Raw genomic sequence first — 26,349 nt, forward strand, 5'->3', positions numbered from 1 at the left:
GCCCTACGGGCACGGTTCAGTGACGTCATAGGGAGACGACATGTTATGGTAACGGGCATATGAGCTAGGAGTGTGCTAGCATGTGGGCTACCAATAAAGAGACACGTAATTGTGACAGTTGAACTCACGTGTATTATTGAATAACACTACATGGTGAGGGCCATCCTACATCCTGACTTCCTGCAAGATGGTGAATAAGATAGGAGAGATCGGTTTCTGGTTTTTAAAAACTTGTCAAACCAAATGCGGACATTTCTCTTTTGGGCTTAACTATAAAAGGAAGCTGTTGTGTCCCGTCAAAAATGTTAAGTCCAGTGATGTTTCGTGTTTTGTTTAATCATTTTTCTGTCTTGTCTCCCACTTCCTATCCTGGTGTGTGTCTCCCTCCCGCCCTCATCAGCGTCAGCTGATTGTTTCCACCTGTGCCCAGTTACCTTTTGTTTATAGAAAACATATTATAATATTGCTTCCCTTTGTTCTTTGTCAGTTCGTCTTGTCCTGTTCTCATGCCAGAACTCTGCTCTTCAGCGTTTGCTCTTTTTGAATTCATGCTCCTATAAAACTTAATGTAAGTTTGCTCCTCACGTTGCGAGTGATTTTTTGTTACGCTTTAGTGAAGCCTATATTTTGTCGTCTCGTTAAAAGTGCCTTATCTTTTTTTTTGTATATCTTATTTTTGCAATAAAGTATATTACTAAATACTTTACCTCTGGCTCCCCGGGTCGTGCATTTGAGTCCTTTTTCTCTTGTGTATCCGAGTTCGTAACAGAAGCCACTAATACACATTGTTTCAGGAATTGTTGTGAGCAAAAAGCTAACCCTTGACTTACTGTATCCAATATTCTTTGTTCAACTTTTCTTGTTTTCATTTGCTGTAGTTAAGATGGAGCTCATTTTGAACAATTTTCTAAGAGTGATTTGCAATATTTATGAATCTGTTAATTATTATTCTGACTAATCAAATATATTTTTTGGAATCTTAAATCAATTTAATAATGAAAAGCAAGCAGTTTATAAACATCATATTTATAAAGTGGCACCTTCAAATATTTTATATGAAAAAGTATTCAATCAACTGATAATGTTCTGTCAATCAACTGATCAATCATCATTTTATAACAAAAACATGATATTTTATAAACTCATCATATGCATTGCACATAAATATATTAGGAAAGAAACTAGCAACTAAAAGTGATACATTTATGAAAAGAAAATATGCAAGTAAAGAACAAGTATGTAAAATAGAGTTCTTGAGTTATTCACTTGTTACATTCTACCTGTTTGTAATAAGTCACAGGAATACCCAATTTAACAACCACACGTTTTGCATTTGTAAATGATATGATATATATTTATTTCTCATGACACATCAATATGTTACCCTACAAAGATAACAATGACTACAGGAGTAGAAAATGCTTCATACAGTATCCATTATTTCAACAGTCAGCAATGTAGGCATCAAGATTATTCATGAAGAAGGCTGAGATATGCAGTGTCTGGGGATTGGTGTGAGAAGGATGTGCAGTATAATATTCCCAGCACCCTCTAATGTTACACCTTTTAAAAAAAAATCTGCCGACATTTCCTGTTTGGTCTCTTATCTTGAACGCTGTGGTTGCAAAACGGGAATGACTGTGCCGTCTCAACACATTTGATCAGAGTGGATTGGATCACTGGACCACTGAGCCTGTACTTCATCGGAACAGTCAATCAGAGCCAACATGTTTATGGAATTGGAGGGGATTAGATGTGTGTGAAAGCTTTGTTTTACTGTTGAAATACAATCGATGCCTGGTCATCCACCTTAAGAACTTTCAGAACAACAAGGTTTTCACTTTTCTTTCAATTTGTATTCACTCATGATTTCACCCTTAAGGAAAGCTAGATGCAATATTTGGACCCGATCAAACCTAAGTACACTCCTGCATTTTGTCTCTGTAACCTGAGAAGTGGGATACTATGAGCAAACAGGAAGCGAGCTATGGAAGAGATATAAGGGAGAGAGGAAGGAGAGGGGTATTCACTGAAAGATGGATGGATAATGTGCTTATGACTCAGGAACCCCCAGGAGACATTGCTGTCTGGGTGGGTCACTCAACACTTTCATCACTAGGCCCTCCTTGCTCACCTTCTATCACACTTTTTTATTGTGATACCACCTTTTCAGTGTTCTGCTTCTGGCACATCACTGTGTACATAATGATGCACAGGACACCTTGCATTTTTATTATTTCTTCAAAACCCCATCCCCCCACTATATCCTCTCTTCCTCTCCCTCCCTTCCTCTTGTTTCCTCTAATGGATCGTGCTAATGCAACATACATCTGGGGGAGATTCCTTCCTGCCTCTGCTCACTGTGGGACCCAACAGGCCTGCTGAGATCATTCACTCATTCATTACAGCCAGCTATGAGTTCATACATTTATCTACTTCCATCTATAACCAATCGTTCCATTCGCTCATTCATGCATATTTGTGGATCCTTGCAGTCACCGTTTGGAGCATTCTTTATTGCTGTAAAGAAATGTTTTCACAATCTGGAAACAATGAGCTTTCGGTCTAAGGATGATTTTGCCTCTGGGGGCAACATTGTTTCAGTTTCTAGTGATACCAGTAGATATGTGGATTACAGAAAACCAAGAACTCCCCTTCCTACGCTGGTCATTGTTTACAGGCCAATAAGCAAGATGACACGAGAAAAAAACAAGAGTTAATGTTCAGCGAAGATGTTGAGAGATAATGTCAGGAGACTATGTTGAGGGAGGCTGTTGGGACACGATCTCTACGCAGTTGTTTCAAGTAGCCAGTTTACAAGGTCATTTTAAGCTTAACATAAACCAAATCAATATACAGTAGAGCAATACAAATTGCATTCTGCCAATACCTAAAGACTATTTTGCGTTCATTACCCATTGATAACCTTAATTCAACCAAAGCTCGCCACAACCTTATTGGTAAATACTACGCTGACTACAGATAATCTTGGCCCAATTCCTTCAGATTCTGCATTTATTTGCAGTTATGTTGATAGATATTTGTTCATTCATTCATCAATTGACATTTTCATGAATTACTTATATGCTTTTCCATCTGTCATTCCAAGTAAGGGGATTACGTGAACGCTCACAAGACCATGAGTATTTATTTCCCAGTCACAGTCTGATTGATTGAGCCTTTGATGATGTGAAGGGAGTATAAAGTAACGGCTAACGACCAAGTCATCTGACTCGGAGTTGTGTGTGTGTGTGTGTGTGTGTGTGTGTGTGTGTGTGTGTGTGTGTGTGTGTGTGTGTGTGTGTGTGTGTGTGTGTGTGTGCGTGTGTGTGTGTGTGTGTGTGTGTGTGTGTGTGTGTGTGTGTGTGTGTGTGTGTGTGTGTGTGTGTGTGTGTGTGTGTGTGTGTGTGTGTGTGTGTGTGTGTGTGTGTGTGTGTGTGTGTGTGTGTGTGTGTGTGTGTGTGTGTGTGTGTGTGTGTGTGTACTGAGTGAGTGAAAGACATAGCCAATGCTAATGTTTGGATCTTTTGAACATTTTAGTTTTTCAGCAATTAGGCCAAATGACAATACAGAGGAAGTAGATACAATAACATGAACGTAATCAAAAAGTCTGCAACAGCAAATGTGTCCAGTTTGAATCTGGATTGTTATATCTTCCAGCTGTTCTACAAGACTGTCCTTCAGAGCATTCTGGTCTTTGGCCTGATTAGGGAGATCGGTCAAGACAGGTTGCAGCCCATGATAACAATGGTGAATAGCATCATTTGGTTTGACCAGATTTTCAGTTGGTCACTTGTTTTACGATCTGAGTCTGAGTAGAGCTGAGATATCCTCAGTGACCCTGCTCACCCGTTAAACAACATGTTCCAACTAAGCCACTTGGGCAGAGAAGGAATACTGCAAATACATTTTTACAGCGAGGTTTACCAGTCAAACAGAAGCATTTTGTGACAACTGGAATTTGGGGGACCTAACAGAATGACTTTAAACTTGTTATAAATTAATGTAACACCATTTTGGGACATCCAGGATTTTAATGTCATCTTATATAACTGAGTTTCAACAACATACAAATTCATGATTAATGATTAATGATTAATGAAAACCTGGTTGCATGTATATTGAAAACAGAAGGGGGGCAATAAAAGAGCCTTGAGGGACACCACAAATCATTTTTGTGGGGCCAAAAGTTAAAATGTGTGCATTGTATTTGAATGTATATATTTGTTTGATTGTGCCCTTGTGCATCCTAAAATGTGTGTGGACTGTATTACATTTGAACACATCCACTTAGCAACCAATTTAGTATAAATGCTACTTGATATGAAACACATATGCATTAATCAATCATTTCAAGTAATAATTTAACTTTTTGGATTATTAGTTTAAGATTTCAGTCAATTTCTGCTGAAGAATGCTACGTTTGTTTTCTTGCCTGTATGAGTTCTGTTGAAATTAAGAGATTTCAGTTTTTCACCAACATTTTAAAGACAATCAACAAGGTGATACTATCATTGTCAGATTAAACAAATAAATAATGAAAATAATCTTTACTTGCAACCATAAACACAATCATTTCTGTCCATTTCCCAGTACCTTAAGAACATCACTAATGGCTGTAGGCATGTGTGTGTGCGTAAGGGGATACTGCATTACAGAGAATATTGCAATGTTCCACAAAGACCCATGAACTCATGACTCAGGACCATATATGATTTGGTCTAAACCCCACAGACACCAGAAGAGACACTCTGGTCCATTACTGTACATCTAGCTCACTAACCACTACAGCTGATCAACAAGCATTTATGAAGACCACCTCACAACCCACACAACCAATTTAAAGGAGACACCATCATTATTAGTGATAAGAAATTATTGATTGTGTATTGAGGCTTGAATGCAACAGGCAATTGGCTCATAACTCGGGTTAAGAGCCTATTAGGCTGCATGAAGTGACATCATCGTTGGCTGCAGCCCAGTAAAACACACAGAAACTCCATTGCCAAGCCAAATGTGTGTGTCAATGAAGCACTGCATTTTCCAAGCTATTTTAACTCCAGCAATTCATTTGGATTCTGATTTTAAAAATCTAAAGTAGTTTTAATATATATATATATATATATATATATATATATATATATTTGGGTTTCAGCTCCTAAGCTCACTGCCTCATGTTTGATTTGTTTTGATTCACGCATGAAAGTTTCATTACATCACACCAACACTTGGTCGGGGATGTAGACCCATATAACTGCAATGTTAGTACTGTTTGTATGAATGATTTGTCCTTTACCCCCTGGTAGGTAAATGGAGGTGCAGGACAGGAGCCGCTCCCCTTCCCGTAGAACCAGCCGGGTAGAGCAGGTGGTGGGACGATGGCTGAGGAGGTCCCGAGACCTGGGCAGCAGGTCTCACTCTCTGAGCAGGTAAACTCTGTTTTTATCTTATTTAGATTCAGCATTTAGAGTCTCAACTTCATCTGACATATATGCATTCTGATTGAGGGAGGGAAATCCTGTATGTTGCTATTGTGTTATACATATTCTATCTCTCCTTATTTTTCTAATAAACACAAATATGAAGTTGTTCACCACAGAAATCTACCAGGGCAGAAATGCAAATCAGATTCTGAAAAGGTTTGTTTTCCCTTTTGAATTGATGTGCATCTGCTCCTCTCCAGAGAGCGTGTTGGAGTGGATGGGAAGTCAGAGTGCAGCGGCTCCGATCAGAGGAATTACCCCTTCCGCTTCATCGTTCAGATCCAACGGGACCTGGACCTCAACTCTCACGGCCTCACTCTATCCTACACCACCCCCATCCTGGTGCAGGAGGTCACCCCAGGTACGAGACTTGTTAAATGTAAACATAACCGAGGGGAAAAGAAGAACAACATTACTAGAATAACTTAGACTTGTGCAGACATAATAGTAAAATGTTTTTAACAGCTCCTCCTTCACTTGAGTGCTTCTTTTAAGGGAACTGTTTTGAAGGGTCTGAAGTCTCCCTTTCCCATGGTTCTTAACACCAGTTTCCTTTGCCATGGTCTACAGTGTTTGCTCTACTTTCTTGTGTTTCATGCCTAACAGGGACAGCTGCTACTCCTTACTCTGAAGGTGGTGGTTCATTATAGTAGCTGCCCTGAAATGACCTGTCCTATCTATAGGAGGGTAAGAGCCATGATAACAGACATGCAGGACATGCTTGAGATTATTAATCCTATGTGACTGTAGCAAGTGCAATTAAGCATTGCTGCATTCTACTGAATGGAATTGAGATATGATTTGCTTGTAAAGACAGAAAATAAGGCTAGGCTTATTAGAATGAAATGTATTCTATTCTCCCAGATGCAGAGCATTTTTCTTACCATTCTCCCTGTTGTCTCTTATTATGCATAGAGCAAGTTTCCTCAGCAAATGTAGTAGTGGAGCAGTGCCAAATCACTGCAGGCCTCTGGCTGGTGTACAAGACAAGCTGTACAAAGTGGAAACTCCCGGAGAGGCTGCGACTGTATGGACTTACTGTACCGCACACAAACTCGTATTAACAAAGGAAACTTACTGTGGCTCTTATGTTCCTCGAAGGAGAAGTTTGACAAGAATAGAGACCTTTTTTTAAGCTCATTGAGATTTTCTGGCAGCGCTTGATCCCAGGCTGTGTACTGCCCCCAATCAAAAGCCTGATGTTTTTTCTGTTATGTAATAGCGAGATAAAATTGGTTTCAGAGGTGTGATCTAAATCTCACCAGAGGAGGTAGGATATGCATATCAGCTGGAGGTGTGACTGGGAAGCTTAATCAATGAAGGTGAACAAGTCCTCAGTGTAAAACAAGGATGTCGTATGGACATTCTCACATAATGAGCAGGTTGTAAATGAATGAATTTGAACAGATGATAGTCTATACGACTTTACTGGCGAATGTTGGTGCATACATATGCTCCTCTGTTAGGATTTCTTTGTTTCTTAATTCAGTGAGCTGATGAGCTTAAAAGGGGCCCTATTATGCTTATTGTGGTTCAAAATCATAGTGACATCACTATGTAACCATAGGCGGCGAGTGAGGCTCAGGTTTGGGAAGGCTAAATAACTTTTTTTACCTGACGCTGCCCGCCTCCGGCGTCTATAGAAAAGAGATCAACTCAGTGTGCGGAGTTTAAATCTCTCAAGTCATATTACAGGATAAAGGAAATACAGTTTAAACTGCCGTATGCAGAGAAGACGCCGACGTGTCACACTTATCATTCATATCACATCATCGATTTGATCATCGATCATATAATATATCATATCTCCTTATCTGAGTCAGCTGAGCCGTATCTGGCCGTGCAACACTTACAGTGTCACATACTGTATGCAGAAGTATTATTTTAAGCAACACATTAGGTTGACGAAACACTTAACTCAAATGTAATTAAAGTCAGATCCACTCGTGTCTTAGACGGGGCAGTGATATCATAAAACTGTTGTACGCTTGCAAACACTCTGTAGTTTATTTATTTTTTAACCAGTTGTTCTGTATTCACCTTGCAGGTGCAACTCTGTGGCTTGTATCCTGGATTATATGTTTAAATCATGGATGTTTAAAGTTGATATTTGTCTAATATTAGTTTACTTTTCATTAATGAAGTATGACGCTGCGCTGTCATTACACTTGTCCCTGTTTGTGATTGGTCAAATGTTGCTAACCCCGCCCCTTTCACATGAACGCGCTCTCAGCTGGAGAGAGAATCCCTGGCTTGATTTACCGAGTTGATAACCAGCGTCGTAGGACCGCATAGCGAGATCTCGTTTGTTAGTTTGTTGTTGTTAGTTTGTTTGTTACTCAAACATATCCAGGGTATGTTGAACTGGCTTCGCATAGCAGCGCTAATGTCAAAGACACACACATTATATTTTTATTTTACCAGGATGCAGTGACACAAATATTTGGGAAGGCTTAGCCTTCCATAGCCTACAGTACCCGCCGCCCCTGTATGTAACACTCGCTCGTCTGTCGGTTAACGATCCAACACATTGTACGTCATTATGCTAAGGGTCAGGACATCTATAGGCAGTTGACCAATTACTACAGAGCCAGTTAGCTATAACCAATCAGAGCAGACTGGGCTCTGGTTTCAGACAGAGGGTGCAAAGAGTTGCTGCAGCACAGGAAGTATGAGAAACATAAAGAGCTTTTTGAACATTAAAGCATGGAGACGTGTCACAATATACTGTATATATGGTAAATACCAATATAGCCAGGAATGAACAGGGCCCCTTCGAAAATCAAATCAATCAAATCAAGTTTTATTTATATAGCACATTTATAAACGAGCCAAAGTGCTGTACATATAATAAAAATAGCCTACAGTAGAGACACTTTGCAGCAAATACAACAGCACAGATTGTTCAGAATATCAGTATGAGAAAAAAACGACACCCTCTGTCCTTAGACCCTCACATCGTACAAGGAAAAACTTCCAAAGAAAAGGGGAACATGGGAGAAACCTCAGGGAGAGCAACGGAGGAGGGATCCCTCTCCCAGGACGGACAGACGTGCAATAGATGCCGTGTGTAAATCGAAGAGATAATACATTTTACAGCATATAGACCGAATGTTAGGAAATGCATGTGTCTGTAATAAGAAGATGAATCCACGAGGATGTCAGCTACAATCCTGTGGAAGCCATCAGGGAAGCAGCATGACGAGACCCAAGGCAGGACCGCAGAGACAGGTTCAGCCACGACCCGAACGTCCACGACTTAATCCAGAACTCGGGATAGAGGCTCCAAGACACAGGACTACAGCAAGAGGACTACAGCAAGAAGTTGTGCTATGCTTTATTGAAAGGAGCATTTTAACCACACGTGGATGGCTGATTGGTTTGAAAGTCAACAAATATATCTGTCTTTCTATTTTATGGACTAGTTTGCATTTGCAGCCAAAATACAATTCAGATTACAATTGTTACAAATGTTTCTTGCCTACAGTTAAAACTAAAATGTGTAAAAGTTACTACCACAGCCCTCAAGACATGTAAATAAAAATATGTGTAGCTAACATATTATATTCCGATAAAACCATCATTTTCACTGACACCAAGTAGCAAAAACACATTAACATTTATTTTGTAATGGCTGGACAATATACTGTATACACTCGGCCTATATATATATTTTTAATTCTCTATACAATTCACTGTAAACTGTTTATTGTATATCAGAGTTCTTTATATACATACACATGTTTAACTCAGTAGTATTCATTTGTAGTCAATTCACATGGTACAAAAGTAAATGGTACCATGTGGTAATTTCCAAAAATACAATTTATTAATTGAATGCTAAATTGCTCTTTATATCCTTATTAAGATATGAAATGACTTTGTCCTGGTAGAACATGGCCAAATCTCTGAGCGCTATGTTTCTATTAATTACCAACTAACTAAGTTATATATTTAAATGAAATGAAGAAGCTAGAAGATATACGTTTATGTCCTGAAAACCAGATTGTAACTGCTGTTGATACCATACACATACATACATATGTTATATACTGTCTATATTTGCATACTGAAGTGCAGTTTCCTCCTGAGCTACAGAGCTACAGGGACCTGAATCCCCCTGAGGGTCCCAGGCAGATTACCTCACTTCCGCCTGTCTGGCTCAAGTATGCTGTCACCATCTGCTGCTGCCTGTCCAGCCCACAAAAACCACACACACACACACACACACACACACACACACACACACACACACACACACACACACACACACACACACACACACACACACACACACACACACACACACACACACACACACACACACACACACACACACACACACACACACTGTTGCTCCTGTCTCCAGTGGCCCCACTAAGATTTGGTTCAATATGTCCTCTCTCTGTCTCTCTGGCACGTGCTGCAGCATATTCAGAGTGAAATACGAATCCTTTATTTAAAAGCTTCTTCAGAGCTATCAGTGTGACCTGCATCCGTCTATGCTCATTTTGGATGAAGCATCAAGTACTTTCGTCACAATTAAAGAACTCAGTATGTGAGGGTTACCTGATGTTGTGCAGACAGAAACAGTGTTGCTGACAGTAGGAAGATAAAGGCAGATCATTTCTATCAGTATATATACATTACACACCATTTTTTAATTAGAATATTGGTACTTGTATGGTGCACAAGCATACCATGAAATATGTTCCAAACGGCTTACTACCGCACATGAGTCTGCATATACAGGACATACTGCATATTGATTTGTGGCCCTCTTGCTTATATCACAAGATGCCAATGTAATCTGTTTTTATTCACACCTGGTATCTTTTTGGGACATACTGCACTTTTTTTGTATGTTGATATCGGTATTTAAACCAAAATAAGCTTTAAACGCCCTCTTAGAAGATATTGAATGTATAAAATATGGTTTAACTAATAAGAAAAGAAAGCACTTGGCTCAGTTTAACATAAATATATTATACAAACCTACAGCTATGAGTTGATGAAATATCTTCACATTTTCATGTTGCATGTTGTCATAAATCATTGAAAAGATTCTTTGCCATACCTTCAGCTTCACTGATGCACTAATGGAGCAGTAGTTTCTATAATACTTGACTACAGCAGCAGTTCCAAGATGTGCGGCTTGCTATAAACATCCCTCCACTTCATACTCAGCATTAAGAGATCATTTCTTAATGCACTGCATATCATGTATAATATAAGTTATAGGGGACAGAATGGATCTCTCACAGCCAGTAGCACCTGACTATGGTTTTAAAACAGACGTAAATGGAACCTATCCTTTAAATATGCACAGTACAGGACATCTTACTCCATGAAGTTGTGAAGCATAGGAGTTCCAAAAATAAATCTGAATTCAAACTGTTACTGTTACTTCTGCTGACAATGCTGTTGCACTGTTATTCAGTTTTAACAGTGCAAGCTATCCATTTGTTTGTATAAACATAAAACTGAAAAAACAACCCAGTGCAGGAGAGGTAAAGGGAATCTTCAATCTAAGGGGAAAAACAGAAACAAAAATATATAATAAGACAATGCTTTTTATCATTTTGATGATACAAAACAGTAAAGGGAAAACAATTTATATATATATATATATATTTAGATGTGATGCCAATATCCCTTACTGATGTGTACTTTGGCTGTTACATCGTTAGAGCTGAGGTAACGACGATTTTCCTTTTTTTTAAAGATATGTGAAGATGGGAATTAAATATGATATAATATATACATGAACACATGATAGAGTATGTAATGAATGTGTCATATAGACATTTTAAGTTTAAAGTTTAAACCTCCTAAATAATAGGAGAAATGCTAAACTGGGCACACTAAATGAAAGCTGGCAAACAGCTTTTAGGCGCAATACCGCCCCCTGGATTATATATAGTGGAGTGGATACTGCCCTGAATTACTTTTTTCCCAGTCGTAAAAAAAAAGGCGTATTCGCCGTGTGACTGCATGTGCCGAACCGTGACGGTACGAGACGAATACGGATACCGTTACACCCCTAACTTCAATGGAGTAATACAAAGTTTAAATGGGCATTTTCTTTGTTTTTCTTTGTTGATTGAGCTGATTGAATTGTGTAGTTATGGTAAAATCCCAGTTAACAAGTCAGATTTACAATATATTATCGTATTATTTACATTTGTATATTTACAGTAAATTACTGGCTACTGTGTTGCATTACTTCTAGTAATAGTGTGAAAATCCAGGTAATTACTGTAATCTATGTACAGCAAGGTACCATAATACCACAGCTCTGTACTGCTATATCACAGTAATTCCATGGGCATGTCAACTGTAAAATCACAGTATTTAGTTGTACTTTTATTCTAATTGACTGTAAAATCTCTACAGTAAATTACTGTGAAATATTTACAGTACATTACTGTGAAATCTATGCAACTAGTAGCCAGTAATTTACTGTAATTTTACAGCCAAACATTTTACAGTGTATATGAACAGTGATCATTACTGCAGTGATGTGCTGTGGTGGTCCTGTTGATTATGATTATGATGCATCCGTGTGAGATGAAAGGAGATCACTAGAATGAACTGCAATTGCAGTATGAATGCAGGCTGATTTAAGTGTGTGTGTGTGTGTGTGTGTGTGTGTGTGTGTGTGTGTGTGTGTGTGTGTGTGTGTGTGTGTGTGTGTGTGTGTGTGTGTGTGTGTGTGTGTGTGTGTGTGTGTGTGTGTGTGTGTGTGTGTGTGTGTGTGTGTGTGTGTGTGTGTGTGTGTGTGTGTGTGTGTGTGTGTGTGTGTGTGTGTGTGTGTGTGTGTGTGTGTGTGTGTGTGCAGGCGGGCCCGCAGATGGCCGGCTCGTCCCTGGCGACCAGCTCGTGAAGATCAATAACATCGCTGTTGATGACCTGACCCCGGAGCAAGCTGCTGAAATAATCAGGTCCTCACAAACACACACACACGCACACACACACGGTTTTCATCCACAAAACGCTCTTCAAGTTATTCACATCACGTCTAACCTTACCAGCCCTTTGTTGTTTTTTCAGGGAGTGTCAAGATACGTTGACCATGACTGTCCTCAGAACAATGCTGGTGAGTGTACTGCGTCTACTGTAACTAACCACACACACACATGCCCACACACTACAGAAACACACATTTACACACAAACACATTTCAGGGCACTACCGGTATATAAGGAAACATTTTTAACTAAACTATGTAATAATGATCCTTCCCATTGAAAAACATACATTAGGGCAATACAAGTATAATAAAAAAGGGCTCAAATATGCAAATTAGTCATTATCATTACGTGTATGCTAATTTGCATTCGTTTTGAGAACATTGGATTTAGCCAGGTTTATTATTCTTGAGTCGTTTTAGTCAAAGATAAATACAGAGAGAAATGCAGACATACAGTATTTGACATTTGACAGAATAATTTCAACATAAAAAAATACATTTACCCCATGTTTTTAGGAATAAATGTACATATATGTACATCAATATGGATAGGAATGACACTGGAAAGTGGGATATATGTAAGTGCTATTTTTTTTTAAAGTCACCTATTGTGCAAAATCCACTTTTTCATGTATTATATACTGAAACATGTGTCCCCTATGTGTAAAGAGACTCTGAAGGTTTCAGGAAAGAAAATGTGCTCTCTTTTTTCCTGATCCATTCATATAAAAACCTGTCTGAAAATGAGCTGATCAGATTTTGGCCACTTTGTGATGTCATAACGTTTTTTTGGCTTGTGTAACCATTAGCCAATCACCAACCAAGGTAAAACCAACCCCCCCCCCCCCCCCCTTATCACCTGAATCTCCTCCGAGAGCACCATTGTGTTCTTTTTACCCAAATATCTCTCAGAGGGGCGTGGGAGGGGCTCCTTATTTTGATCTAAGTAACAGACAGCACTTTTGGAACAGGGCTGAAACAGAGGGGATTATATATATAGACATTTTATTCATTGGGATAAACCCCTTGAGATGCACCATCTCGTTTTAAAGGGGGTCCCGACAATAGCAACAACTTACAGACATACATAAACAAAAAGACAAAATGCAAAACATGACACACAAGACAAACCACATACAGTCTGTTAATTGAAATTCAAGCAATGCACACAATCATTACAATTTGAGACAGTCAAGCAAATCAGTTTCATCAATATCAGTTAATAACAAGTACAGACCAGTTGAAAGTGAGATAACAATGCATGTTTAAATATACCCAATGATGCAAGAGATCTAATAGCAGCAGGTAAAGTATTCCAGTCAGTTGGGGCTTTAAACATGAACGCTCTTCTGCCAATCAATTTTTTTGCAGAGGGGACAGAGAAATAAATCTGAACAGAATGTCTAACTTGATGAATTGGTGAGTAGGGTACAAAATACTGCTTTAAATAAGGGAGATAGTTAAGATAAATGCATTTAAATATCAGCTGAAGCCAATGCATGTGTCTTCTTACATTTAAAGAAGGCCATTTAAGTTGGTTATACATTGTGCAGTGATGTGTACGAAAAGGACAACCAAGAACAAATCTGCATAGTCTGTTGTAGGCTATGTTGAGTGGAGCAAGATCTGATTTGTGTGCATTTTGGTAGACAACATCACAATAGTCCATAATCGAAAGAATAAGTTGAGCAGCAATTCTCTTTCGGACACTGAGCGTAAAACAATTGCGAGAGTGGTGTAAAACACTGATTCCGTAATTGACTTTTTGTATTACATGCTTTATATGTAGTTTAAATGAAAGTTCAGAGTCTAGCCATACACCAAGATATTTAAAGCTATCAACTTTATGCAGAGAAGTGCCATCCTTACATGTTATTACTACATTAGGTTTGGATTTGAGCTTCTGCCTGGTAATAAAGACCATGGTATAAGATTTTGTTTTGTTAAGCAGTAGTTTATTGTGTGATAGCCAGTCCTGTAAGATATTAAATTCCGATTGTAGAGAGATCTGAATTTGTGAAAAATCTGATTTGGATGTATATATGACAGTGTCATCAGCATAAAAGTGAGTACAACAATTAATGAGACAAGAAGATAAATCATTTATGTAAATAGAGAACAGAAGTGGGCCCAGAATTGATCCTTGGGGTACACCCTTTTGTTGGATCAACAGGTCAGACTGTTTTCCATTAACAACCACACATTGCTTTATTCTGTGAAGGTACGAGTTAAACCATAACACTGTATTATTAGAAAGGCTAATGCCGTGAAATTTATCCAAGAGCAGATATCGATCAACGAAATCAAAGGCTTTTGTCAAGTCAATAAAAATGGCACTTGTGAGTTCACCATCATCTGCAGCAGAGTACAAGTCATTCGTACATTTAAGTAGGGCAGTTGTTGTGGAGTGATTAGGCCTGAAACCAGATTGAACCGGAGATAAAATATTATAAGTATTAAGATAATGTGACAGTTGATTATAAATTATTTTCTCCAAAACTTTTGAAATAGAACAGATTATAGAGATTGGTCTATAATTATTTGTATCAAGTAAATCACCACCTTTATGCAGTGGAATGATGCGTGCACATTTCCAAATAGTCGGCAACTCACAGGTGGACAAAGACAGGTTGAACAAATCAGCAAGTGGGTACATGAGAATATCGGACGCCAATTTTATGAATCTGTTTTCTATACCATCAAGTCCTGCACTGCCATCCACTTTTAATTCTGTGATTATGGGATGCTGCAATGATCTGTTTGGTGTTTGGAGCCAAACACTTCAGAGACATGTTTTGACCTATTATATATTGATGAAAAACAGTATAATAGGGGACCTTTAAGACAACTGTGTATTTGATATGTTTTGCATACATTAACTATACAAACCTGGAGCTATGAGTTGACAAAATCTTCTCATTATTCAGAATGTTGTCATAAATCATTGAAAACATTCTTTGCCATACCTTCAGCTTCATTGATGGAGTAGTAGTTTCTATAAAGGCTTGACTTCAGCAGCAGTTCAAAGATGTGCGGTTTGCAAACAAAGTTTGATTACAGCTTGCTGTAAACATTCCTCCACTTCATACTTAGCATTAAGAGATCATTTCTTAATGCACTGCATATTATGTATAATATAAGTTATAGGGGACAGAATGGATCTTTCACAGCCAGTAGCCTACCACCTATGGTTTTATTACAGATGTAAAATGTGTGTCTTTAAACATGCACTGTACAGGACATCATATTCAACAAAGTTTGAGCAGTTGTTGAGCATAGGATGTGGCAACAAATCATTTCCCATTGCAAACCGCTACTGTTACTTCTGGGGACAGTGCTGTTGAACTGTTTGTATGTTTTAACAGTGCAGAGTGTCCATATGTGTGATAGGAGAGGTAAATAAACCTTATTCAACTCAAATGGTCCTATTATGCTCATTTTCAGGTTTCAATTGTGTGCCACTACTTCAATGTTAAAAAGATCTGTATTTTTAAACTCAGAAAATGTCCTCTTGTAAAAACAAACACATACAGTACAGCGGCGTGCATGTGTGTATGCCTCATGCCAGTGATGTACCTGAACGCGTTCAATGAACGATCGTTCATGAACGCGTTCATATTTTGGGCGAACGTGAACTGAACGTACTGTATTTCCGCTAGATGAACGTAATTGAGAACGCGTTCATTCTCAGCGCTGTATAACGGCGTTCAAAAGTGCGTTCATTCTCAGCACTGTATTATAACGGCGTTCAAAAGTGTGCCAGATTTCATATGCCTTTCAGCCGAAAACCCAGTTAAAACACACGGTAAACAGGCTTCAAAATAATGCGGAAAACCACCCAATCTGGCAACAGCAAGCTGCCTGTGACGCGTACTCGCCTGTTACCCCTGGCTGTCGCACTAAAATATAAATATACTAAATATATCAGACTCCTCACAACAAACAATGTGGAACCGCGGAACCGGCGAGCATTGAATGAATTAGTATGGACGAAGCCGAGAGCAGCTGCAGCAGCACTCGCTCAGAGTGAGACTCTACGGCAGGGGTGGGGAACCTCCGGCCTCCGGGCCGTATACGGCCCGCGAGACAATTTGGTACGGCCCTCGAGGTAATTTATAAATACACGCAAAAAATAAAAAAATTAAAGAAATCTAGACCGCAAAAAAATTAAACAAGCGAGTGCCTGTTTTTCCTGGCCAAGGTTAGGGTCCTTGAACACAACACGAGCCTAACGTGTCATCACGTGGTATATGTCTCGACTGACAGGGGTGCAGTTCTGACGGAGAGCACCAGAACGCCACTCCAGCACTTCAGAAATTGCAGTACCGATAAGTCCATACACATGCCGCAGTTTCTGCGTGTCTGTGTCTTTAGTTGAAAGCCCAGTGGCGATCTGCTCATCTGTCATACTGATCAGACAGTCAATAACTGTGTTGTTATCATTAGCATCTGGTTAGCTAGCTATGCTAACGAATATAAGAAGCTTTGTCTACAACCAGTGAGGTAAAGGCACATCTTTATATGATCATTATAGTTATCAAAAAAATAAGAGAATAAAGTAAACGGGTATAAAATACTATATGACAGTTATTAATAAAGAAGAATACAGTTTGAAAGGGGAGTGATTTGTCAAATATCCATAAATTAAAAGAAAATCTGTTTACAGTTGTGTTTGGGTGTTGAGAGATGTGTCCATAGATATCCTAATGTTGCTCTCAAAGTGCACCAGATTGATGCTTTTAACTTCAACATTTTTAAAAATCTTCCCAGGGGAGCATGCCCTCCGGACCCCCTAGAGGAGGTTAGGTCCCCCCCCACTTAAATCATGTTCACATGGATAGGAAACTAAATACATTTGCACACATCTTGTGTCCATATCTTTCTGTGTTGGTGGTCACGCCACACCGTGCACGTGCCTCCATACGCGAGTCATGGTGAGATATCTGGATTAAGAGGTTGCTTTTTCTTTGCACAGAATGAAATGAATGGGCTGTGATTTTATTTTTTTAAGCAGAGGTCAATAACTTGTACGGCCCTCTGAGGATATTGTAAAAATTGAAATGGCCCATTAACATCGTACAGGAGACAAATAATAGCTCGCAGCAACGTATTGAAAAAATAACTATGAACTATAAATTAGTTCATTTTTGAAACCATGAACTTTAGTTCAACATTTTGAATTATGAACTATGAACTGAACTAGTTCATTTTAAAATGTGTGAACTGTGAACTGAACTAGTTCATGTAGAAAGTGAACTTTCCCAACACTGCCTCATGCTTACATGCTTTGGATTTGCAGCCTCTCTATACACATGGGATTTTAAAGCGCTGATAGTAAACAAACCCATTAATCAGTGTGTCAATGAGGCTCGAGATCAAGCGCCACTGCTAACAAGCATCCTGTTACCAAGGTCCCACCTCTACATCAGTGTTACGGCCCCTACACACGGCGGCATGCGTTGAAGCTTCAACGCTTCTGCCCATTCACTTTGAATGGGGTGACGTCACGCTTCGCCGAACTGCATTGTGGGAGCAAAGTTTTGCTCACGTTGCTCGCTTCAAAAGTAGAGCAATGTTCTACTTTTGAAGCGAGCAACGCTCAAAATTCGTCAGCTAATCGAATCATATGCCAGTACAAGCTCTAGCCAATCAAACCGCTGCTTGTGTGTCTGGGGCGGGAGATTCATGTGATTTGTTTTTGGTCGGGAGTCAGACATGCCCGCCGGCAAGCTTCAGCGCACGCCGACATGTGTAGGGGTTGTTAAAGTGACGACACGTCACACACTGATACACACGCACTATATCATGACTACTGAATCTGTGTGTGTGTGTGTGTGTGTGTGTGTGTGTGTGTGTGTGTGTGTGTGTGTGTGTGTGTGTGTGTGTGTGTGTGTGTGTGTGTGTGTGTGTGTGTGTGTGTGTGTGTGTGTGTGTGTGTGTGTGTGTGTGTGTGTGTGTGTGTGTGTGTGTGTGTGTGTGTGTGTGTGTGTGTGTGTGTGGTGGAGGATCTCACTGAGTGAAGCAGATGTGTGTTTTTGCACTAAGGTGAAGTAGATGGGTAAAGGATTGGCTGCTTGTCAGTGATTCTCATCAGCCGCTCTGCTGATGAAGCATCTTTACCATCTGATTCATCGCTCACGGCTCCTCCAAGAAATCTGTGGAGAGGAATCATTGTCATTTCCTAGAAAATAATCATCTCTGCCATGCTGGTTGGTACAGTATATGGTATCAACATATCAGGACAATCCTGAACCAGGGCAGGCCAAAGCAATTATATTTTCACTGTGAAGCAGACAGTATTATAGAGCAGGAGGACTGTTTGACAGTTTCCTCTGGGGCTTTTCATCCACCATCTACCACTGACTGCTTCTATATTTGACAACATCACAAGGGCTAGACAAAAAGCAATAGGATTTTTCCATTGGATTTGGGAATACGGCAGAAAATATATCAATGGCTAACACACTTTTATGATACTTGCATGTTTTGTTCAGTAAGATAATCTCCACATATTTACACGTTTATGATTTTGAACACCTTATATGGTAAACCATGTTTCGTGTGGGTGCACTACAATTTCAGCATTGACTTAAATAACAGCTGATATGTGATTGGCCGCTGGCGTGAGCTCAGTGTGATGTGGTTGATCCAACATTACAAAGTGATGCAGTTCCTTATTTTCAGATAATATACATATATGTAAATTCACCCTAAGTACGAGTTATGTCTCTATTACCCCCCTCACATGTCTTCTTTATTAATTTATTATATATCTACAACGGCTTAAACTGTCGTCCTATTGTCAGTAACAACAAAGTTGCCAGAATGATTTTGACTGCAAGTGGTCTGTAACCAAAAGGAAACAGGGTATATAATCAACCTTTTGAATAATAAAATGTGTTGGGTTGAACTTCATGCAGCCTGTGTATCCTTTTTATTTCCCTCACTATGAGCCACTTTACTTAGCTCCACTGAAAAGTTATCCTTACCGCATTCAGTCCTCATTAAATAATTATAAACAATCCTATTCTGACCTGATTTAATAATAATACTAATAATAATAATATATTTGATTTATAAGCGCACTTTTCATTTGCGTAAACAAAACTCAAAGTGCTAGAAAATTAAAGGGTGAAACAAAACAACAAAAACAACAGAATAAAAGCTGTGACATTTATGCCGGCATGGCATACATGTGGGGGTTTTAGAAATCTAGTTAAAGGCTATTCTAAAAAGATGCGTTTTTAGGCCTTTTTGAAAGCATCCACAGTCTGTGGTGTCCTCAGCTGGTTTGGGAGGGCATTCCACAGTCTCGGAGCAGCGGAGCAGAAGGCTCGGTCTCCCATGGTTTTCAGTGTTGTCCTTGGTGGAAGGAGGAGGTTTGCCTTTTCTGAACGTAGGTTCCTCGTGGAGGTTTATGGGGTGAGCAATTCCTTGATGTAGGAGGGAGCATTTCCATGTATGCACTGATGAGTGAAGAGGGTGATTTTGTAGTCAATCCTGAGTGAGACCTGGAGCCGGTGCAGTGATTTGAGGATGGGTGTGATGTGTTAGTATTTCCGTACTCTCATCAGGATCCTACTGTAGCAGCGCTGTTCTGGATGTATTGCAGCTTCTGGATGTTCTTGCTAGGAATCCCAATGAGAAGTGTGTTACAGTAGTCCAGCCTGGAGGAGACAAAGGTGTGGACACGTTTTTTCAGCATCTGGCAGACTGAGTGTGGGGCGGAGTTTCGCAATATTTCTGAGGTGGTAGAAGGAGGTCTTGCATATTTGCTTGATGTGGGCCTCAATGTTCAGGTGAGGATCCATGTTAACTCCCAGATTGGTAACAGTTGATAAGAGTGGAATGTTCTGACCGGAGAAGGTGATGCTGGTGATGGCGGATGAACGGACCTGATGTGGAGTGCCAACTAGAATGGCTTCAGTCTTGGAGCTGTTTATCTCCTCCAGGCATGTGGTTATTGTGGATGATGGCAGAGGTGGTTGGGTTTGAACGATATTCCATGCCGGCTGATGACACGACCAAGTATGTACTGTATGTATGTATGTATGTATGTATGTATACACATGTATATGGTGAAAAGGGTGGGGCCGAGGACTGATCCTTGGGGGACACCGCAGGCCGGAGTTTGTTTTTGATTTTGCCGCTCCCAAGGTGACGTGCTCAGTCCTCCCGGTGAGATAAGAGGTGAACCAGTTTAGGGCAGAGTCAGAGAGTCAAATTGTAGAGTGAAGACGATGGAGTAGGATGTCATGGTTGACGGTATCAAATGCTGCAGTTAGATCTAGTAGGATGAGGAGAAATGGAGATCCGGTGTCAGCTGTCATCAGCAGGTCGTTGGTCACCCTGACTAAGGCAGTTTCTGTACTGTGGCCCTGGCGGACACCAGACTGGAATTTTTCAAAGAGTTTATTCAGTTTTAGATGTTCCTGGATCTGAAAGGCAATTACTCTCTCCAGTACTTATTGATGTGCTTCCACCCCAGGGCCCCAAGTCATCGTTCATCACACCAGAGAAGAGGGCCAAGCTCCGGTCCAACCCTGTGAAGGTCCACTTTGCTGAGGAAGTGGAGGTCAACGGGCATTCTCAGGTGAGAACATAGGAAGCAATTATTCTGAACCCTGACAGTGTCGTCTTATAATTTCTCTGTTGGTTTTCCTAGAGACAGATCATGTTTTTATATTTAGTAACAATGTGAAACCATACAGTGTATTTTATGTTACTTGGGACAGTAATGAATTCATTCAAAGTTTTGTACAAAAGTATTAGCATATCAAATCCAAACACACTTTACAGCAACACTTTTGTGGTTCCCCACCAGGTCCATCATTAAAGTAAATGCACATGTGCATCTGGATATATTACCCCATAATGCCACTTAATGATGGACCTTTACTTTTAAATATTTGAAAAGAGTCACTTGTACCTTTTTGCAGTGTTGCATGCCTTATGATGCAGTGCTCACATTCAAAATAGCTGGCATCTCCCTTAAGAATAAGGTGAGAAGTTCAGTCATCCGGGAGGGACTCAGAGTTGAACCGCTGCCCCATAGCGTAGGAAGCAGCCAATTGGGGAGGTTCAGGCAGTCAGGATTCCACCTGGCTGCTCCCTTAGGGAGGGCTTCAAGGACCATTCAGCTGGGAGGAGACCCAGGGGCTGAATAAGCATTAAAACAGGGTTGGATGGAATTGACATATAATCATAGTCATTTAAAATGTTTATTTTGCAAGATGAGTTCAGCCAAATGACTGTTCTATTTGAGTTTTCAGAAACCTTATTTCATTTAAATTTCACAATTGAGTTTTCTTTACAACTCATTTTCTTTCTCTTATCTTGTGATATATCCCGGGACCCCAAGGGAAGCCTGAAATCCAAGCTTGCAATCATGGATTTACAAAGAAGGAAACTCTCTACATATTTGTTAGACCAAACCAAACAAAATAAACGTAATTTATATTTGTTTGAAATAAAACTCCTTAGGGCAACTACATCCTGAAAAAGGAAAATGTTTGATTCAACAGACTTTAAAATGCAATTTTAGAAAGTAATGCCAGTTGTACGTTTCTAAAATGACGAGGAATGATTTTTTAAAATATTGTATTATTATCCCATATTTGACAGTATGATGTTTTTCTCTCATAAGCCTCTAGTGGGTGAGAGTTCCCGTCCTGCCAGCGGATGTGAAATTAGCTGTACGAGGAAAACCACAGAGGCTGGAGTGCCCATTACTAATCACAGAGAACACGGATCGATATCTTCCTCATCCTCCTAATGTCTGTGATTACACGACAATACGCACCAGATTAGGGAAAGAGCAAGACAGAGAAGATCATTAACAGAGGGAACTGGAGAAATGGAATATGGGAGGGGCTGTCTAACATTTGAAAGCTCTCCATTTGAACTTCAAGACATTCAGACATTAATGTTGCATTACATCACCGTGTCTGTGCAGAAAACACTTTCTAAAATGATAAGACACGGGGATGATGACTCACCACAGGGCGGACAGAAGCAGGCCAGCTGATGAGAGGAAGCGCTCTGTGAGAGGAGCTGAGAATAACACCAGACTAATCCCTCTCCTTCAGCTCTTTCATTTTGATCATTTAAAATAAAAAACGTGTGAGCCGTTAAAGCAAAAGTGCTCTTTCAAATGTCTTAAATTAATTTCGAATAAACTGGATAGACAAGGCATTATGTGCAATTATATCCATCTGTCTTCATCTGCATTTTTGATTGAGATGCTTTTATGCTTGGCTGAGGTGGGAAGGCTGGTGTATGAATTCAAGCAAAATGTGACAATGTGCATTGGAAATAGGCTAAGCAAATAAACCATGACGTACAGACAGCATGTGACTCAAACACCCCCAGAATCTTCACTGAAGTGACTAAAAATAGCGGCCCACAAAATCTGCATACACAGATGCAGTCCTCACAAGATCTCTTTTCCAACTGCACTAAGCCTTCTGTTAAGCAGATAGGCATGTTGTATTTTATAGATGACTTTATTAATAATAGAATGGTACATATTTAGCCTTTTTTGAATGGTACGATAAGTCGGGCTTAAAGGCAATATTGGACGGTTAAAAAGAACGCACACCCTTTTAAAATGTGATTATATTCTGCATTAATATCTTATTAATAATAATACACAGCTTTTTATATTGTATTACACATTTTATATATTGTAGTACACTGTGCAAATTTTTATATAAATATCTTAATTATATATATTTGTATTCCTTTATATGACATTCTTCTGTAATTTTTTCTGTTTATATGAATATGATTATTTGTAAGTTTATATACTTTTATTGCAGTCTTATTTTTTATTTATTTCTCTCTTTATTTTTATTTTTTATTTCATTACAAAATGGAGCAGCCGTCACGAAACCCAATACCACCCCCTGGGATAAATAAAGTGTCCTGATTGATTCTGATTCTGACACAGATTGATGGGGGGGTGACATTCAGCTAACAGCCGTAGGTTGAGTTGTGTATATATTATTTTAGTCCAACCATAATGTTGATTAAGTTCTTCAATTGTTTTAGTACAGAATCAAATTCAAGATTGTACTCATTATTTTTCAAAGCACTTCCTGGCCTGAAATTCAGACTGTATCTCTGGAAGCTGTTAAGAGCATTTTGTTACTCAAAATTTGACCTGCAGGATCAGTATTTTATGTATGCATAGTAGGGATGGGAATTTGAAAGCAAAAATGTAATAAAAATAAATAAATACATGTTCAATTAAGTGCGGAGAAAAACACACCTTTAGACCTAACACACTTAGCTATGGCACTGTCGTATACATTGAATTATTCCATTTGATCATATGTAATCAACTTAGGCACCCCTCCCAAAAAAAATATATTCTCATATTCGAACACCTGAATAATTTCGAATATTCGATTAATCGTTCCCATCCCTGATGCATAGTATCTAAAGGCCTTTGTAACCTTATTCTATTTAAGTAACTGTGTCTGGTTTGAATGCAGGTTTTGTCATGTAACATGTATATCTATATTTCACTTCTTCCTTCGTAGTCTGTGATCCTTATACAGTAGGTGCTACATTCATCCTTCTTAAATATTATATACAATACAAAGACAGCGGGGTCAAAAAAGCCGCCCCATAATTCTAGGTCTCAAACAGAGAGGCATAAACTGATATCCTTTTCTCGACTCTATCTCATATCCATTTTATCCTATTGAACCAGGAAGTTTTATGATGCTCACATTTTCATCTGCCCTGTCCCTGAACCCACCCTGACCCCCTGTCTTCTTCACAGGGCAACTCGCTGCTCTTCCTGCCCAACGTTCTGAAGGTGTATCTGGAGAACGGGCAGACCAAGGCCTTTAAATTCGACCCCAGCACCACAGTCAAGGTACCACACCATGATACAGCCCATCATGTCATTTATTATTCACACTGGATACCTAACAGCTGTAGGGTTAGGGTTCAGAGATGATGCTGAGGTTCACAATGCACTTATGTAATGGAATAATATTCTCAAGTCAGAAACTGAAGCCAGTTCTCTTGCTGAGATGTAGTGTCAGGGCTGCATTTAGATTGATGTTCTTCTTCTGGCACGAGGCAGCTAGTTGTTCCAAAGTGCAGGACTAAACCCTTTGGTGAGTCAGCGTTTAGCCCTAATGCTGCAACAAGCTTCCTGAGGATCTGAAGGCTGCAGGAAGCTTTGAATGTAAACGTAATACTTGCCTGTTAATAATTGTGGAATTTAACTTAGTACATTTACTTTAATACTATATTTAAGGAAACAGTTGATGTACTTCTACTTGACTCGAGCACATTGACATTATGCTGCCTTGTACTTTAGCACGACTGAAGCTACATTTTGGAGGAACTTTTTGGACATCTTATTATAGCTTTACTTACAGATGTAGATGATTAATACTTAATATAAATCAACTAATTCATATATACAACTTATTCTGAAATGGGACCTATTGCATAATGAGTACTTTTAATTGTTGTACTTTGATGCTGATACTTTTATACTTTGAATTGAGTAAGATTTTGAATGCACGACTGGTAACAGAGTATTTTTACACTGTAGTATTGCTACATTTACTTAAGTGAATATCTGAGTACTTATTAATTATTTGCCTATTAGGGCTGCTGTGTTTGGACAAATGACTAAATGCAAATATTGTGACTAATATTGTAATTGCAAAATTATTCAGATTGTTCTAATTATCATGAAAACATGATGTGTTTCTGTACCGAATATAGATGTTTTATTAAGTCAGTAATATAGTATGTGTATGTGGGAACATCTTTGCAGCAGCATCATCCTTAATTCAATATCATATTTACACATGTTTTTCCTGTAACAAATATTGTAGAAGAAATTCCATTTTAAAACAAAAAGTGACTTTATTAATGTAATGTAGTTTGTATCTTGTGCTGTTTTACAACTGCAAATGTTATTCAACCTTTTGATATAAATGCTCTCATAATTGTTAGTGTCTGCTGTGCTTTGATCGAGTTTGTCAAATTGTTGTTTTGATACATTTTTGGGGATTTCACAGTTTCACAGTGTTCTTGTTGTTTTGTTGCTTGTCAGTCTTCTGTAAAGCACTTTTAACTGAACTAACCTGAATGAAAGATGCTATACACATTTTTTTTTTAATTATAATTCTAAATGCATAACTGAATAAGTATTGGATGTAGTTTATAATTAATGTTAAAGCACAAAAGAATGAAATTATTCACTGTCAGATTTTCATCTGCATTAGATATAATGTACTTTCCTTTGATTTGCCTACTACTCAGATTTCCACTCGCTTCATGTTTTCTTAACTCACAAAGCATTGTCTCTCAAGTCTCAATGTTCTCTGTGCGGCAGGACATTGTGATGACACTGAAGGAAAAGCTTTCTCTAAGCCGCATTGAACACTTCTCCCTGGTGCTGGAGCAGCAGCACAGCATCACCAAACTACTGCTGCTGCATGATGAGGAAAGGATACAGCAGGTATAAACACACACACACTAACACACACACATACACCAATAACCACTGTTTTACAAGTCTCCGTATATGTACATCTAAATGTAATCAGCTGTTGGGCCTACTGGGGACGTGCACAGGCCCAGGGGCCCAACATGGGAGGCCCTAGGGAATGTGTTGTAGCTAACCATATAATAGCTATATCATTCCCAGGATATTTCTGTGATTCATTCATAATACTTACATTTATTTACACCATTTTCTATCCAATATTTTTGATATAATCGTCATCAGTTTCACAGCACAAACACCCACTCTCAAGCTTTTGGGCTTACAATATCCATATGCTTAAGTATTCAGATCTCCAAAATGATTAAACCCCTCGAAAGAACATTTAACAGTATAGACTTTTTTTTTTG

The 26,349-nt window shown here is 39.1% G+C and overlaps 1 protein-coding gene across 1 annotated transcript in view; it reads left to right on the forward strand.

Annotated features, from left to right (window-relative positions):
• Nucleotides 1-26,349, forward strand: part of LOC117440617 (FERM and PDZ domain-containing protein 1) — an 80,238-nt gene that overhangs the window by 34,794 nt on the left and 19,095 nt on the right. The window contains exons 3-9 of the mRNA XM_034076886.2: nucleotides 5,307-5,429; nucleotides 5,684-5,844; nucleotides 12,325-12,427; nucleotides 12,537-12,582; nucleotides 20,945-21,049; nucleotides 24,248-24,343; nucleotides 25,829-25,954. Coding sequence (XP_033932777.1) covers nucleotides 5,311-5,429; nucleotides 5,684-5,844; nucleotides 12,325-12,427; nucleotides 12,537-12,582; nucleotides 20,945-21,049; nucleotides 24,248-24,343; nucleotides 25,829-25,954 — 756 coding nt within the window. The 5' untranslated portion in view covers nucleotides 5,307-5,310. The remainder of the gene's footprint in view (nucleotides 1-5,306; nucleotides 5,430-5,683; nucleotides 5,845-12,324; nucleotides 12,428-12,536; nucleotides 12,583-20,944; nucleotides 21,050-24,247; nucleotides 24,344-25,828; nucleotides 25,955-26,349) is intronic.

This window comes from Pseudochaenichthys georgianus, chromosome 1 (genome assembly GCF_902827115.2).
Source record: "Pseudochaenichthys georgianus chromosome 1, fPseGeo1.2, whole genome shotgun sequence".
Taxonomy (NCBI): Eukaryota; Metazoa; Chordata; class Actinopteri; order Perciformes; family Channichthyidae; genus Pseudochaenichthys; species Pseudochaenichthys georgianus.